General features: G+C 38.4%; 1 protein-coding gene across 1 annotated transcript in view; it reads left to right on the top strand.

Annotated features, from left to right (window-relative positions):
* The window catches only part of LOC107710365 (gamma-aminobutyric acid type B receptor subunit 2-like), a 200,417-nt gene extending 190,963 nt beyond the window's left edge, over positions 1-9,454 (top strand). The window contains exons 14-19 of the mRNA XM_016515120.1: positions 2,893-3,003; positions 5,825-6,049; positions 6,325-6,507; positions 7,136-7,265; positions 7,541-7,655; positions 9,274-9,454. Coding sequence (XP_016370606.1) covers positions 2,893-3,003; positions 5,825-6,049; positions 6,325-6,507; positions 7,136-7,265; positions 7,541-7,655; positions 9,274-9,439 — 930 coding nt within the window. The 3' untranslated portion in view covers positions 9,440-9,454. The remainder of the gene's footprint in view (positions 1-2,892; positions 3,004-5,824; positions 6,050-6,324; positions 6,508-7,135; positions 7,266-7,540; positions 7,656-9,273) is intronic.
* The last annotated feature ends 6,926 nt before the right edge of the window (positions 9,455-16,380 follow it).

Here is a 16,380-nt window from a genome sequence, read left to right on the forward strand (position 1 = left end):
ATATATATATATATATATATATATATATATAAATATGTGTGTGTGTGTGTGTGTTCCTAATATTTTTTTCTTATTACAGTGAATATTCCACATTGCGCCACTTTAGACAGCCTGAATAAATTGTTTTGAGTCCCTCATGTGACATCAGCAAGGTCATCCTGTCATTTTTCATTCTATTTAAGTGATGTATTATGTTGCAGTTCTGGCCACCTGGCAAGTAACTCTGTGGTATTTACTGACCAAAGCCAATTTTTACATGGTGGGTTGGCGATTGTTGGTTTTGAACCACAGTGCTAAACCTTGTTCCTTGATGTGTGTTATGGCTTTTTGCTGGGGGTCAGTGAAGAATCTCCCCAGTTGACCTTAAGATTAGATGGCTGAATAATTGACTTAACTTCTTGTTAAACAACTCTCAGCTCCATTGAACAATATCAGCCTCTCCATAGTACAATTAAGCAGTGGCACACAGGCGCCAAGAGATCACAGGACATAATGTAAAAGGATTACTACAGATAAGAGACTGTGGTCACAAGAAGCCATGTCAGAGAGAAACAGATGTACAGGAGGGTGACTGGCCCATTCAAATGTGTATTATAACTATCATTTCCCTTAAACAAGAGCTTAGTTCAAAATCAAAGGTCTTAGAAAGAGGCTGGATAATAGAAATCTCATTCATGCTGTACTAAACTCTCAATGGAATAAAATATATGCTCATGGAAGCAAACTACCCTGAAGTCTCTGACTCTCTCTCTTTCTTTCTTTCTGTCACTCTCCCTGTCATTTTAGGTTGATTCTGCTCTCTTGTTAGAAAATAACAAGCATGGCTTTAGCTTTCATGGCTTTAATTGGAGTTTATCCTCCACTTTGACTGACAGACTGTATATTGGCTTTTCCCTTCAAATTGTAATAATATTTTAATAATATTTTTGATAAACAAAAACTTGGTGAACATAAGACAAAAAAATCTTACTGACTGTTAGTGTATACATACACATGAAGCAGTGTCTCATTCCCCTTCTCAGGGAACCATAGTTACATGCTTAACCTAAGACATTTTACTGATCAAATAAATGCAGCTTTAGTTAGAAAAATAAGAAAAGAAAACTGTTTAAGAAAGAAGCAGTGTCTCATTCCCCTTCTCAGGGAACCATAGTTACATGCTTAACCTAAGACATTTTACTGATCAAATAAATGCAGCTTTTAATAATATTTTTGATAAACAAAAACACACACACAGGCTTGGTGAACATAAGACAAAAAAATCTTACTGACTGTTAGTGTATACATACACATACTGTATATCAACCAATCATCATTCAGTTTTTACTAATTATTTACATTTATATTTCTATGTTTATTTAGGGTTATCCGTATGCTGCCCCTCCTGTTCTTCCACCATGTCTGCAAACCTGCAGCTGTGTACTAATACACACTTAATGGCTGTCTGTTTCCAGTTCTCAGTGGCCATATGGTTCATTCCAGTCTATAAAGTGTGATATAATTCTCTCTTGTCAGCTAACTGTGTCCCTCTTGTCTCCGTCTCTCCACAGACACTCTGTCAGTCACACATCCTTCCAGCTTCCACTGAACAATTACATTAGACGCCTAATGCAGTGAGAAATAACAGAGCACCCAGCACTCTCTTTAAGCCCAACCCACCGACTGTTGCCTGGCAACACCACACAGCTCGACTAACTACATCTTAAGTTATGATGAAAGTGGAGGTCTTGTTGTTGTGCAGTTGGAAATAAGCATTTCTTAAGCAAGTTTTATCTTTTTAGTTGTGGGTTTCTGAGGCCAGATGGAACACTTGAATGTTTAACAGAAGCAATTTTGTGTAGGGAAATATATTATTTAATTTTAAGTTTTGATGTCAAAATAGTCAGTTTAATAGGCAGCTATTCTTTAAGTTATTTCATTACATTGTTCTATTTCTTTTGTTGCTATTGTAGAAGCATCTTTACATCACATCAACAATTTTCCCATAAACATGTAGTAAACTACTTCTAAGACTTCAAGAGGTCTGTCATCAGCTTTTCCTCTTTGATATGTTCTCTGGCTGAGTTTAAAAATTGTCCGACAGTTTGACTTCTAGGATTCATCGCTTCATGGAATATATCATGGAGCTTCTTGCATTGACTGGCCCAGTTTTCTCGTTCTGTCACTTTGTGAAGATGTCTTCTGAGCGGTGAACTGCTTAATGCCATGCTCAAATCATGCAAATATAGCCACACAAGAGGCAGATGAAAGCCGCGGGTGTTGACTAAACTGGGAGACTTAGGGATGCGTTTGGAGGTTGGATCCCTGTCGATCTTTGTGTCCGGGTTGTTGCATGGCAAGCTTGAGGTTTTCCAAACTGGGGCAGCAGAAATTGGGTTAGAGCTTGGCTACTTTTAGACCCAGCACATTGAGGGGAACTCAGTCGAGGTCTTCTCTCTTTCACAGGCCTCCTTTAAGAGTCCAGTCCTGACCTGCTTTGCATATCAGGACTGTAAATATCTCGATCAATATCAAGCAATCGATGCCTGTCCCATAAAGAGTTATTGTTAATCGTTAACACTCAAGTGGTATCCTGTAGAGGTGACTATATTATTTTTACTATCTCTGTGAAAGTCCATTAAGGTTGGTCTCCCATGGGAGATCAAATGATCCCAGTTCCCATAATGCCCTTAGCCTCAGTATTGGTACTCAGTGCAAATGCAATTTGCAAATTTACTTCTAACTCTAAATGCAAATTTTCTTTATAAATTCAACCCCAAATCAACCTTTATATTAAAGCATTTAAAGTTAAGGCAAATAAACCCGGCCTCACTGTTATTGTTGTTAGTGACAAAGGTGTTTTTAAAGTCAGGATTATTTCCACTCATTGGTTTCCTCACTGTGTCTCCACAGGCGGATCCTCAGGGACGAGACATCGCAATCCGGCCCTTCCTGGAGCACTGTGAGAACACGCACATGACCATTTGGCTGGGGATTGTCTATGCCTACAAAGGCCTCCTTATGGTGAGTGAGAACATTCTAGAGAGCGTCAACATGATCGCCATCTGCTCCTGCCGACAATGGCGTCTGAATATTCTACCGCTTCCTTCTATATTTGGTAAATTATAATATATAATACCTCACAGTCAGTCATGAAAATGCATTCCCAATATTGGATTCTGAGTCTCTTGTGGTAAATCAGGAAATACAAATGCCATGCCTGCACTGCAACACTCTGAACAAACTGATATTCCTCTTTCTTTTTTCTCTGCAGTTAACTAATGTGCATTACCTATAGACAATATTATAACAGTGGACACAAATTAGAGTTCCTGGATATTTGTTAGGGAACAATGTTTTATTTTTCATATTGAAGTTGCCACTGTTGTATTAAAGCTGCAAATCAAAATGAAAAAAAAGGCAAGCCACTTGAGGTCTGCAGTATGACTTTATCACAGTTAGGTGGGTTTTAGGCTTAAGAACACCCCTTACAATGACGAAATCACTGTAACACATTTTCAAGCGGCGTATTGCTTTAATATGTCTTTTTGTCTGTATGTCTGCATATATGTTTAAACTGATCCAAAGTCTACAACCAAAGCTTACTGTAATCACTGGTTCTCAACCAGGGGCCGAGGCCCACTAGAAGGCCTCAGCAAACTTTCAAGAGGGGCGCAAGATTGCTTAAATGATTTAAAATGATTTAAAATAATGCAAATTAGCTAAAACACAGTAAGATGTAAACTGACATTACATGTATTAACATGCTCTGTTCGCAGTGACCCGTTTCGGTGCATGTCTCTTTAAATGATAATGAGCTGCAGCTCACCCCACCCCTCTCTTCTGCTTCTTCTTTTTTGTGTGTGTATTTGGTGGTGCATTACCATCAAAACAAAACTAATCCACTGCGTCCTCAGATGTTGGGGGAAAATGAAGACTCTTATGTTCACTTTTACATCCAACTACAATACACCTGCATCGCTTCCGAGACATTGTTGTCGCTGCAGCTACTCGAGCTTGGAGAAAATGTCAGACAGCGTACAACTGGCTGAGGGCGGAAATATGCTAATACGGCACAGTCAGTCAGCGGTCATGGGCGGGGACAGAGAAGTTTGACATCATGCTGCTCAGAAAATCAAAACGGCTTGATAATTGAGTTTAGGTTTTTTGGGGGATTAAAGAGTGAATGGATTTTTATCATTGTAGGGTGGTTGTGTCCACATACTGTTAAGGCACATTTATATGCAAACAACATTTAAAAGGGAATTTTGCATACAATGTCCGCTTTAAGAGTCCCACGGTCTTACCATGGAATTTTAAAAGTGTGATTTCCATGGCATTTTTCTAGGCATTCAAATATTTTTTATAATGAATATAAATTCTTAGATATGTCAAGCTCTAAATGATTTTACTTTGTGGAAAGTGTTATTTGTGAGAATGAATTAATGAATAAATAAATACATACATACATATGTACATACATACATAAATAACAACCCTGTAATCACAAATTACTCAAATTCATTAAGAACATTGAGTTACTGAAACTTCTGGAATTTTGAAATTTAATAATTTAATTTAATTAATTTACTATATTGCTACTCCAGATTTCTTTAAACAATGTTTGAAAATGAACAGATTTGTCATTATAGGATAATACCAGAAGTATATTGGTGGACCTTCAAATATTGTGTTTTTGAAAATGGGTGGACTTGCAGTCAAAAAAGTTGAGAACCACTGCTGAAAACCTTAACTTTGTTCTGTTGCTGCTTTGCAAGCACAGGTATTTCCTACTGGAAATGCAAATCTAGCAAGCTCACTGCCTGGATTTTGACACATTGTACCCATAGGAGGAGAGCGAGATTGCTCTTTCCAATTAACCTCACTTTAGATTACTGGTAAGGTGCCCCAGAAACCAAAATGTTTCCAGTCAGTTAATTGCCCATAGCACTGACCAGTCAATGGTGGCAACATCCTCCAATAAAAACCTGCCCTCCGACTAACTTTGTGCTCTGTAGAAATGATTTGTCCGTTTGTTCTTGCTGCAATAGCGGCAGGTGGTTCGGTTGACTGGCAGGCCATTACCTCTCATCTCTCTTCTCGTCTGTGATAGATTTGGTGGGAGGCCGTGTTGGGAAAGAAGTGATCAATGTTAAATTGAAGCTATAGTATGAGACTAGTCATCAAATCGTAATAGTGGACAAGTGAAAATGCCATCTCACTCACATTCTCATTCTCAGATATGTGACATTTCAGAACTTCCTCTACTCTCCTCTTGTCATGTTTGAAAACCTGCTGCTAAATCAGCAGGGCTTCACTTACAGCCGACGTGTTCCAGTAAAACAGGAGAAGAAAGATGAGAGGGTGAACGAGGAAAACGAGTGAGACGGGCTGTGATTGGATTAGGATTGAATAGATTTGTGGCGAGTGGGTGCAGAATCAAATCTCGGAGTGTGCGTCATTGAGTTAGCTGAGTCATATTTCTCAGAGTTCACTCTAGTCTCACACAAAGGTGCTTTGATTACTGCTCTGACTTCCTGAGAAAGTTGGGCAGGTGTTGTTAGCTGACTTTAGAGGCATTAGGGTGCTAAATAAGTCAGCCACATTTCATTCTCTCTGGCTTTATGATTCATCACTGTAAACCGAGGGCTGCACACAGTGATGAAGGTGAAAATGGTTGTCTGTGGAAAATGTCATATAACCAGTAATTTTATTCTGCCTTAGATCTGACATAAAATACATTTGAATGTAACTGTGCACACCCTAAAGTTTGCCAAACCAAAGATTTGAACTGCCCTTATACCTGTAATGGTAAGTAATTATTTGCATTTTTCTCTCTGTCTAGCTGTTTGGATGTTTCTTGGCCTGGGAGACCAGAAACGTGAGCATTCCAGCCCTGAACGACAGCAAGTACATCGGCATGAGTGTGTATAATGTGGGCATCATGTGTATCATTGGAGCAGCGGTGTCCTTCCTGACCCGGGATCAGCCTAATGTGCAGTTCTGCATCGTGGCACTGGTCATCATCTTCTGCAGCACCATCACGCTGTGTCTGGTTTTTGTGCCAAAAGTAAGTACTGCAATGTACGGCCTGATCCAGCCCTATGGGGAAAGAATTGTAGAGGTCAACGAAAGGCACATTCTGGCATTTGATTTGTGCAAATCCCTAGCAAGTTCACCTGCATATAATTGAGAACAGTGCTTACTTTGCATCCCCTGGAGCTCTCTGGAAATAAACACACTGAAATTTGAAAGACTGCAAAGATTCGACTCTCCCTCTAAACCAATACATCCTACACAGAATCAATGCCTTTGCCTATGTCTTTGTCCTCTCTCTTTTGTTAGTTTGTCACAATGCGAACAAACCCGGATGCTGCCACACAGAACCGGAGGTTAAAGCTCACCCAGAACCAGAAGAAGGAAGATTCCAAGACGTCCACCTCAGTAACCAGTGTTAACCAGGCCAACACTTCCCGTCTGGATGGATTACAGTCAGATAACCACCGCCTCCGAATGAGAATTACAGAGGTGATTGACGTCAATCATAAATTACAAAATTATTAAATACTTAGAATGACAATCTACTTTAAACAGTTATTAAAATTATGCTAATATGATGCTAAAAAATTACTAATACACCACCATGCAGATTAAAGGGTTTTTATAATTGTATAGTATTACTTTATTCCCTCTAAATTATATATTAATAGCAAATGCTGTGAAAAAAAAATTACTGAAACAAGTAAACAAGAATCTATTTATCAAATCAAAATACACTGCCCCCTATATTAGATTAAATATAAATATATATTAAGACATATATTATTATATAAAGACTGTTACATTTTTTGGGAGACACAGTATGCATTTTTGTTGTGATATCAATAAATGTTTTTACTACTGAAGGTATTTTACAGTAATGAAACCTATTATTGTTTTTTTTTTTCATTTTTTGTACACTGAACAAAATTATAAACGCAACACTTTTGTTTTTGCCCCCATTTTTCATGAGCTGAACTCAAAGATCTAAGACTTTTTCTATGTACACAAAAGGCCTATTTCTCTCATCATGAAAAAAAATCCTTTAATTTTTTCATGAACCTGGAATTAAATTATTAAATTAAACGATTAAATAATTTTGGACTTTGTGTTACAGCTGGATAAGGAACTGGAAGAGGTTACCATGCAACTCCAGGACACTCCAGAAAAGACTCCATACATTAAACAAAACCACTACCAAGATGTCAACAATATCCTGAGCATACGCAACTTCACTGACGGCAAAGGTAAGAGAAGTGGATATTAAACCCCGTGTTCCTCACCTGTCAATCACACACAGCTGTCAGTTGGCGTCTCATTTCAGTTTGTGGCACACTCTTCCTCTGTTACTGTCACCCAGAGAAAAAGAACAATTTATTGGAGTGTTATACATTATTCACCCCAAACATGTCAAGCTGAAGTGTCATATAAGGTGCAAGTTCTGACTCAGTTCTTCAGCTGAATCCACCACTGACATCTTGATGGAAAGGCAGCGTTCTGAACATCATGCCCTTGTTTTCAGATGGAGAGAAATCTCTGAAGAACCACTTAGAACAAAAACCCCAGGCTCAGTGGGGATCCATGGATCCTTCAAGGATAAGCAGAGGTCAACTAGACGACATCAACTCACCAGAACAGTAAGTTCACACACCGGCATGTGTGACACCTAAAAATATATGAATTACGTTTGTTAACAAAATATCAGACAAAGTAAAATTTATTAAGATGTTAAGAAGCACAATCACACTTTCTAAACATAATATTTGACAAAAGATTTGTTCGCTTCTACATTATAAAACAGACATGTTTTGTTATAAAAATTAAGATGAAAGTATGAGTCTAAGAAAAAGCTTTGTTTGCACATGCCACTATAACAAAATTCATTCACTCACCCTATGAATCAAAATTACGTTTTAGGGACTGTCTGTTTGTTTAAAGGTTCTCCACATCCTAGTAGATACATGCATTCTTCTTGGGAAGACAGACCAAAAAATGTTGATGACTACTGTTTTATATCAAAGATTTTTATCCAATCAGACACTTTCTAGAATGAGAACACCCCTCTTTGCAAAACCACCCGCAACTGAAAAAAAAATGAATGAAAGCACTTAAGAAAGGTTCAGGGACAGAGAAAAAAGAGAGAGAAAGGGGGGTGGGGGCGCTTTGGTTACATAACGTGATTTCTAGTGAGAGCGGAAGGCACTGGACCCTGAAAATAGACAGGAGAGTAGAATTAGAGGACGACAGGCCGTCCCAGCACATGAATGTTTGATTGTACAGAGGAGCGTTTCTGCAGTGTCTCTGTTCATCAAACACACACACAACACTTACCCCAGTAGCTGATGGTCCCTTGACCCTGCAAAATAACACCATCTCTGCCATGGGAATATGCAATGAGTAATTTATTGAGCCTGTTCTCTATGTCTGCAGTAAGGGATAAATAAATACGTTTTTAGTTTAATGACATTCACATTTTTTTTTTTTTGCAAGTGAACCTGCAACATCTGGCTAATCGATGTTAATTATTTCTAAACACAGAAGACATTTTCCTTAATTGATGTATGAAATTAATATTTAATTGAAAGTAATAACTCAAAGAGACTCCAATCGTAAAACCAATCGTGAGAGGTGTGGTGTCTGCGCTTTATATAACTGCCATTTGGCTTCTGTAATGGATTTAAAGGGCTTCGGCCTCTTGGGGTGCAGTTTGAATCTGACACAAGACAGGACTGAAATGGACTTTATTTCAGGTGATCCACACAGTAAGGTGCATACTGGATTGATGGCACCACAAGAACAAGCACAGTCCCAAACCCTTCACTAGCGTTTTCAGCATTGCTAATAATAAGAATTTTTTTTTCTTTGAGCACTAAATCTTCATATTAGAATGATTTCTGAAAGATCATGTAACACTGAAAACTGAAGTAATGGCTGCTGAGAAACATTAAAAAATCTTACCAACCCCAAACTTTGAGCGGTTGTGTAGGTCCAGATGGTGTAGTATATCATCTAGCAGGAACTAAAGAGGTCATGCTAACCAGCTAAACCTTGAATTCTTAATTGAGAAGGGAACACAATGTACGTGGCAAAGTCACTGCTGGTTTAAATGTGCCCTGTGAATATGTAATATAATTATAGATGAACTTCTGTTATATGCATGCAAGAGTGTCCCCAATGTTAAACACAATCACTAAAGAGCATTACAGAAAATGAGGAATTTTATATATGACAACTGATTGTGGTTTGTGTTCGCAGCATACAGCGCAGGCTGTCCCTGCAGCTGCCTATCCTGCATCACGCCTATCTGCCCTCCATAGGAGGGGTGGACGCGAGCTGCAGCAGTCCCACGAGCAGCCCAGCCTCCAGCCCACGCCACAGACACATGCCCCCCTCCTACAGGGTCATGGTGTCCGGCCTGTGAGGCCCGCTGCCTGCCCTGCACTCCAAGGAAGCGATCAGCTTTTTATTTTAAGACAGACTGAGCAATATCAGCAGTTAACAGAAGCGTGTGAGCAACCCAGGGGGGTCCAACTCTTCATGCATTCGTGACCCCCTCCCACCATCCATGGCCACATCAGAACAGAACTGATCTTTCAGGCTAGGAGGGAGGTGACCGGAGGTCCTCACATGGCAACCCAACCCAGACTCCCATCCTCTCGGTCCCGTCACCTCCCGTTCCTAACTCGATGGACTCAACGCCCCCCACCCCCCTAAACAGCAGTGCGGCTCAACGGAGGACAGGAGCTGTAGCCTTGCCTGGTAAAAAAAAGAGACGCTTCCGCCGGCAGCCTTTCCACAGGAGCTGTAGCCTTACCTGAAAAAAAAAAGAGACGCTTCCACCAGCAGCCTTTCCACGATATCCGTGCACATCGGTTCTGCTGGAACTTGCAGGAAATGGGCAGCTTATGTGACCGAGGACTCCACCTCTTTATTCTCCACATCAACAGCCATGTAAATACCATATTCGAACATCAAAGTGAGCTTTGAATATGCTGTGAAATTAATTATTCTGATGACGCCTGGTGCTCGGAGAACTTTACAAACAGTCAACGAACCAGGAAGAGACACGTACGCCGTTGCAACCGGTATGAATTTGTTGTATTGCTTCAGTGTCCCAATGGTGTGAAAAAGTGGTTAATGGTAAATAAGACTATTAGCATCTCAATTTTTTCTAAAGATGACAAGGGAGTGTTTCAGGGTAACGCGGGCCAACTGTTCTCACCTGGATAGACGTGTACCGCACATTGTTTTTCTTTAAAAGCAGCTAGCTTCATATAGGCCTGTCCTGGTAACAGCGTATCGAAAGTACTACTTTGATTTATCGTAAGTAATGTCACGTTAGAGGTTGCGCGAGTGCAACCTCAAAGAGCCACAGGTCCAGCCGAGAGGGACGTAAGAGACAAAACCGGCGATTTTAGAGGGTCAGTCTTCCATTACAGCCCAGCGAGTTGATCCTGCATATCGGGACTGAAACACGCAGATGCAGCCCTATGCTTTGGATGTACGATAGCCGTCACGTGACCGGCTGTTACAGAACAAGAAGACTCACAAATTGCGATAATAACAGGGAAGTGGCACTCCATGCAGAGCAAAACCAAAATATCCTCACAGAAAGCTGCGAGGTTACACAAAAGAAGAGGTCCACACAGCAAGACAGAAGAACGATATTGTATTAAACAGCGGGACTGAAAAATTAGCACAAGTGTAATTAACTTAATAAGAGCGAGTCACGTATGAACAAAGCCTCGTTTTGACTTTGCGGCGAGGTCTCTCAGTTTATCCGCCCTCTGTTTATTTCTTGCTTTTTTAAATTTTCTTTTGGTTGATTAAAAACCCAACATGTGTGTGTGTATCCCCTACGGTTGTAGCTTGGGCTAAAAGGGCTCGGGTGGAGGGCACACGTTTGCCTGTTCCAGGGGAGAAATGGCAGAGAGGTCTGCCCCAGTATCAGTGACATTGTGAAATACATCACCTAGCTCTTAGCAACAGTGAAATTACCTCATAGTTGCTATAGAAATGTTACTGTGTGCAGTGAACTTTGCACAATGTCTTACAGAGATAGGGAGCATCAGCTACTTTTGTAAATCTGGAAATGTGCTCAAAATATGAATTATTGGAAATAAGCTACGGTTCATCCATATTAAATGCAAGAGTTAGTTTCTGCTGATATCTCACCGTCTGTGTCTTGGTTTTAGTTTCTGTCAGATTTGTTACTGTAACGTGTGTGTCTTACTGGAGCCTGATGGACTGAATTGTGTCAACCGGGTGACAAAAACAGTGACTGCACATATGATCCCTACGAAGCCAATGCATCGAGAATTTCAGTACCTCACGCCCACTAATAAGTCACGATAGCAAAGACCTTTAAATACAACACAAACAGATACGCAAAAATCCCACAACGCCACGGGAGCTTGTCTTAGTATGACGGCCACAACCTAGACTGATGTTTCTAATGCACATTGAGTTTTTCAGTACACAGAGGCGAGCTTGTCTACATTTTGACTTGACTTTTGCAGCTTATGACTATGACTGAGTTTTCATTCTGACTACAATCAGCTCTTAATTCCAAGTTCATTTCAACATTGTTTATTCTTCGATGTTTTTATGATATGTTGTTTGGCACGTTCAGCAGTCAGTATCCCACAATATGAAACATCTTTGGCACATGTGAACACCACATTTAATGTCCAATATTAGAGAAAAAATGTAAACATCAACACCACAGAAAATGATGTACATTACAAATCAAGATATCCAGTTTATAAGCATACTGACTTTATTTCTTCATTGTTTCTCATTGCCCTTTAACCTCCTGTTAAAATTTGTTATGGTAACAATATACAGTAATGTTCATTAATATGTCATTAACAAACATATGATGCTTAAGATTAATTCATGCACAATAAAAAACAAAATGTGTATATGTACTGACATTAATTGATGATCTGTCTTGTATAATGTTCTTAAAAGATTGTAACATAATAAATGTATTTTTTTACGGAACGATAGAGGGTAATAAGCAACAATGAAAATTAAGTGTTAGAATTCAGCTCAGAGAATCAGTAGAAGTAAAAGGGCTAGCTCACATTTACATATTTCATTTAAAAACTTACATACAGTATATGGCATATCTGACATGTATAGATTCAATAAAAGCATTATTTCATACAACTTAATGTCATAAAATAGGCAGATACTGAAATCCACTGGTCCTATTTGATCTTCAAGCTGCTGATTACTATGGTTTTAAACTTCCAGGCATAAACAGGAACTTTAGTATTCAAATGAAAAAAAATAAATAATCATCATCCAAAGGAGCAACTCAAATATCTATTTTAAATAAGTCTTTGAGACTGAGTTCAAGTGAATGGGATGTTTACAAGTTATCTGCTCAAGGAGAGGGCATGATCATTACTCTACTTTTAAATCATAATGATGACCATAATATTAATTAGTCCAGGCTACAGAAGCCTGATGAAATGTAATTATTAACAAGAGATTCTAAAAACCTTATTCAGAGCAGTCATGTGGTAAAGTATGTATACATAAAGAATGTATGAGATTTATAAAAAAATAATTTATTTTTTAATCTTTCATGCATGGTATCCTATGCATACATTATAGATTTAATTTTGCAAATAATTTTACTCAGTCGTTTCTGACAAATGCACAGTATAATTATGAAAGTGGCAATAAGCTCATTCCAACTGTATAGTTAAGTATATTTACAGTATGTTCCTGATGGTGCATTAAGCTGGAAGGCAGAATCATATCCTAATATGTTTTACACTACCTGTAGTTTTTTTGGTGTATAGTTATGACACTAATGTTGACATTGCACAGGAATTCATCAGTCATGGGGATCATGCTCCTCAGTACAATCCTAACTACTTTCTTACACTTTGAAGTGTACTAAAAACAAACATGAAGACATTCAGAGTGTACCATGCACCATAAACTGTTCTTTTAAAAATGGAAAGGTAAACACTGGTCCGTCTATGTATTCATGTCATTACTGTTCATTATGGGAAAAGTGAATTTGTGATGTAGTCTCATTTTAAGGAAATCACTAGAAAAACAAAAAAACTGAATAAAGACCAAGGTAGTGCTGTATATGATTTCTTTTTGGACATGTTCTATACTGTGGATTCAAATCACTGTGTGTGCATGTGTTTGTGAATCAAGCGAAACACAAGGTTAACCTGCTAACACGTTGCTTTTGAAAATGGATCATGGTCTGTGGAATGCACATCTGGTTGTTTAGGATCGTCTTGGCAATAACCTTGGAAATGAAGTCAAGAGCTGATGTGTTGGACATTTAAATCTGTGATGCTAACTAAAAAACTGAAAATTATCTAAATGTTGTGTTCTTCTAAAGCAAGAAAACACTCATTTGTGCAAAGAGATTCATGAATACAGACTACAAGATTTGAGAAAATTGTTGGGCTGGACTCCATGCGTATTCTGGTGTGAACTGATCTATCTTTGCATCATGTAACAAACAATAGCAAGGCCTTGTCATCACCCCAGGAGAAAGAACCACCACTTGTAATGTATATAATGTAAACAACTTATTTTTTCTGTAGAGGTATAATACAATGATAGTGGGGGATGTTACAAATGACGTAAAAAAGACAGAATGTTAGCAGTGAGCGTGTATGTCTGTTTGCCACTGTGTGAAAACGTGCTGTCTACAAGTTTACACATCGCTATACAAGCTATTTATTCTGTGCTGGAAGACTTACTGCTTTTTTTTTGTTGTTGGTCTTTTTGCTTTATTTTATTTTGTTTCTTGAATTTGTCATCTCTTTTGAGTTCACAAAACTCATCACTGCCCATCAAAAACAAAAAAGAGGAACTCCACAACTATGTTGTTTTGTTTTTCTATACAGTGCTTTTTGGAAGTGTATACTTGTGCTCCACTGCTGTACTGTCCCGTGTGTTTGCACTGGCACACACACAGACACACAGGAGCCCTTGAACAAATCAAAGCAGATGTGTTCATTTCATATTTCTTGTACCCTTAAACTGCATGGAAATCATAACATTTTTAATAAATTATTGCAAAAAAAATATTTATTAATAAAAATAATTACAATTATTCTATGCTCATTATTTATCAAGCACCTCATTTGGAAATTAACACAGGAAATTTACTGACATCTGACAAAAATTAATATTGTTATTAACTCACCTTCATGTTGATCCAAACCTGTATGATGTTCTTTCTTCAGTTTGCTTTATGAACTGTTGTTTCATGGAAAAAGAGGAGCATTTAGATTGTTCAGTTTTTTTTATATTAAAAATGTTTTGTTAAAAAAATTACAGTATAAAAAAATAATGTACCTTAGTCAGAGTAGTACCATCAATATATTCGTTTTTGAGGAATCACGTGTAGTTGTCACGACTCACAACTTTCAATGGTTCTACTGATTTTTTGTTTACTAAAAGTGTTTTTAGAAAGATGTTTCACCAGCTGAACTTTTGGCAAAGAACAGTACAATTCATTTAACACGTCTCAATCCTTCCCCAACATGCACCTTGATATCAATTTGACGTCAAATATTAGTCAAGACTTGATCAAGATGCTGTAACATCATTTTAAATTCAGTTTGGATGGCAGTTTCTTCCAGTGGTAATTGGGTGATAATAGGAAGTTAATCCAACTCTGAAATTGGTATAATGTATATGCCTTTTTTTTTACGTTAATTTGATGTCAACAACAATTTGATTCAACATCAATTGCCTACTGGGTCATACCCTTTTTTTAAAATCCTGTCAAAATTTAAATATGGAGCTACTGAGTTGAAGGTATTTATTAATTTTACCTGTAATTATCTTAAAGCTTCCACTAAGTAAAAATAGTCCATTATAATATTCTTAAAGTAATTTTCACAACAATCAATAAAGACGCAAGATGGCGCCAGTTGTGATAGCCTCATTTTAAATCCTGTCAAAATTTAAATATGGAGCTACTGAGTTGAAGGTATTTATTAATTTTACCTGTAATTATCTTAAAGCTTCCACTAAGTAAAAATAGTCCATTATAATATTCTTAAAGTAATTTTCACAACAATCAATAAAGACGCAAGATGGCGCCAGTTGTGATATGAGAGATACGCAAGTAGCACCGGTTTCAGTTACCCAGGATGAGCGGACTTATATGAGACTGCGATAGACTAATCAGAATCAAGAAATCCAAAGAGCGATCCAGATTTAGGACATGAGAGGTGAGTAAATGATAACAAAACTTACCTTTTTGAGTGGACTTTCTCATTCTGACACTGGCTCGTTGAAAAACTCTGCACTGCAATTTTTTGATCTCTCTCACAAACTTTTTACACAGCCATATAACCGAAACAGAAAGGCAAGGCAGATGACTCTGTAACGAGCGCTTCTGTACGTTGAGTATAAATTATTGAGTGTGCAAGGACTTGATGCCAAACTGGATGCTAGAGGATGAAGCCTTCATGTCACAGTCAGCTTTCCCATTCCATCAAATGCTCAAATATTTAACATGTCAGTACTAAACAGGATACAGAATACCTTTTCGCTTTTCACAACAGCACAACACAGATGGGTCAGCTGGTGTCCTCATATAGCCCACAACCAACCAGCTCACCTCAACAGAACAGATTAATATGGCCCAATCCCAATTCTATTTTATACCCCTTCCCCTTGTCCCTTGAAACAGAGTGTCAAGGGGTAGGGGTGAAAATATTCCCCTAAGAATTGGGACACCACTACTATGCTGTCACACGCCATCATACGTCGTCTAGCTCCTACAATACATTTTTGAAGTAAACTCACTCTAAAAAGAGAAACGCAAAGACGCGCAACTTTCGTCTCTCTCTCTCTCGCTCTCCAATTGGCAATATTTGAGAAAAGGGTATAGCGATTTCTAATTATTGGGGGGACTAGCCCCCCTCAATGTCTATGGTGGTTATCACCCTGATCAGACATGAAAATATGTTGTGGCACTATCGTGCAGTCAGTCTGTTATGACGTTAGCAAACTTTAGCGATTTTTTGCAAACATTTCTTTGAGTAACATGACCGTAAATATAAACTCACGATTTAAAGTAACATAAAACAAATGATTACTTTTCGTTAAAATCTTTATTAATGCCAAAAATGCTTACATTTATGTGTCTTTTTGTTCGCTCGGGCAGCCATGTTGCCGTTGAAGACGGTTTACGCTGAAATAATTCATACATAACCCTTCGTTTGAAGTGTGGTCCCGAAAAATCTGTTTGAAGGGCTATCTGGCCCTTCCCCTACCCCTCCAACCAAAAGAGAATCGAGACACCCCTACCCCTTCACGTGAACGCGCGAAATGGAGGGGTAGGGGAAAGGGGAA

This window comes from Sinocyclocheilus rhinocerous, unplaced genomic scaffold, assembly GCF_001515625.1.
Source record: "Sinocyclocheilus rhinocerous isolate Xijiao unplaced genomic scaffold, SAMN03320098_v1.1 scaffold492, whole genome shotgun sequence".
Classification (NCBI taxonomy): Eukaryota; Metazoa; Chordata; class Actinopteri; order Cypriniformes; family Cyprinidae; genus Sinocyclocheilus; species Sinocyclocheilus rhinocerous.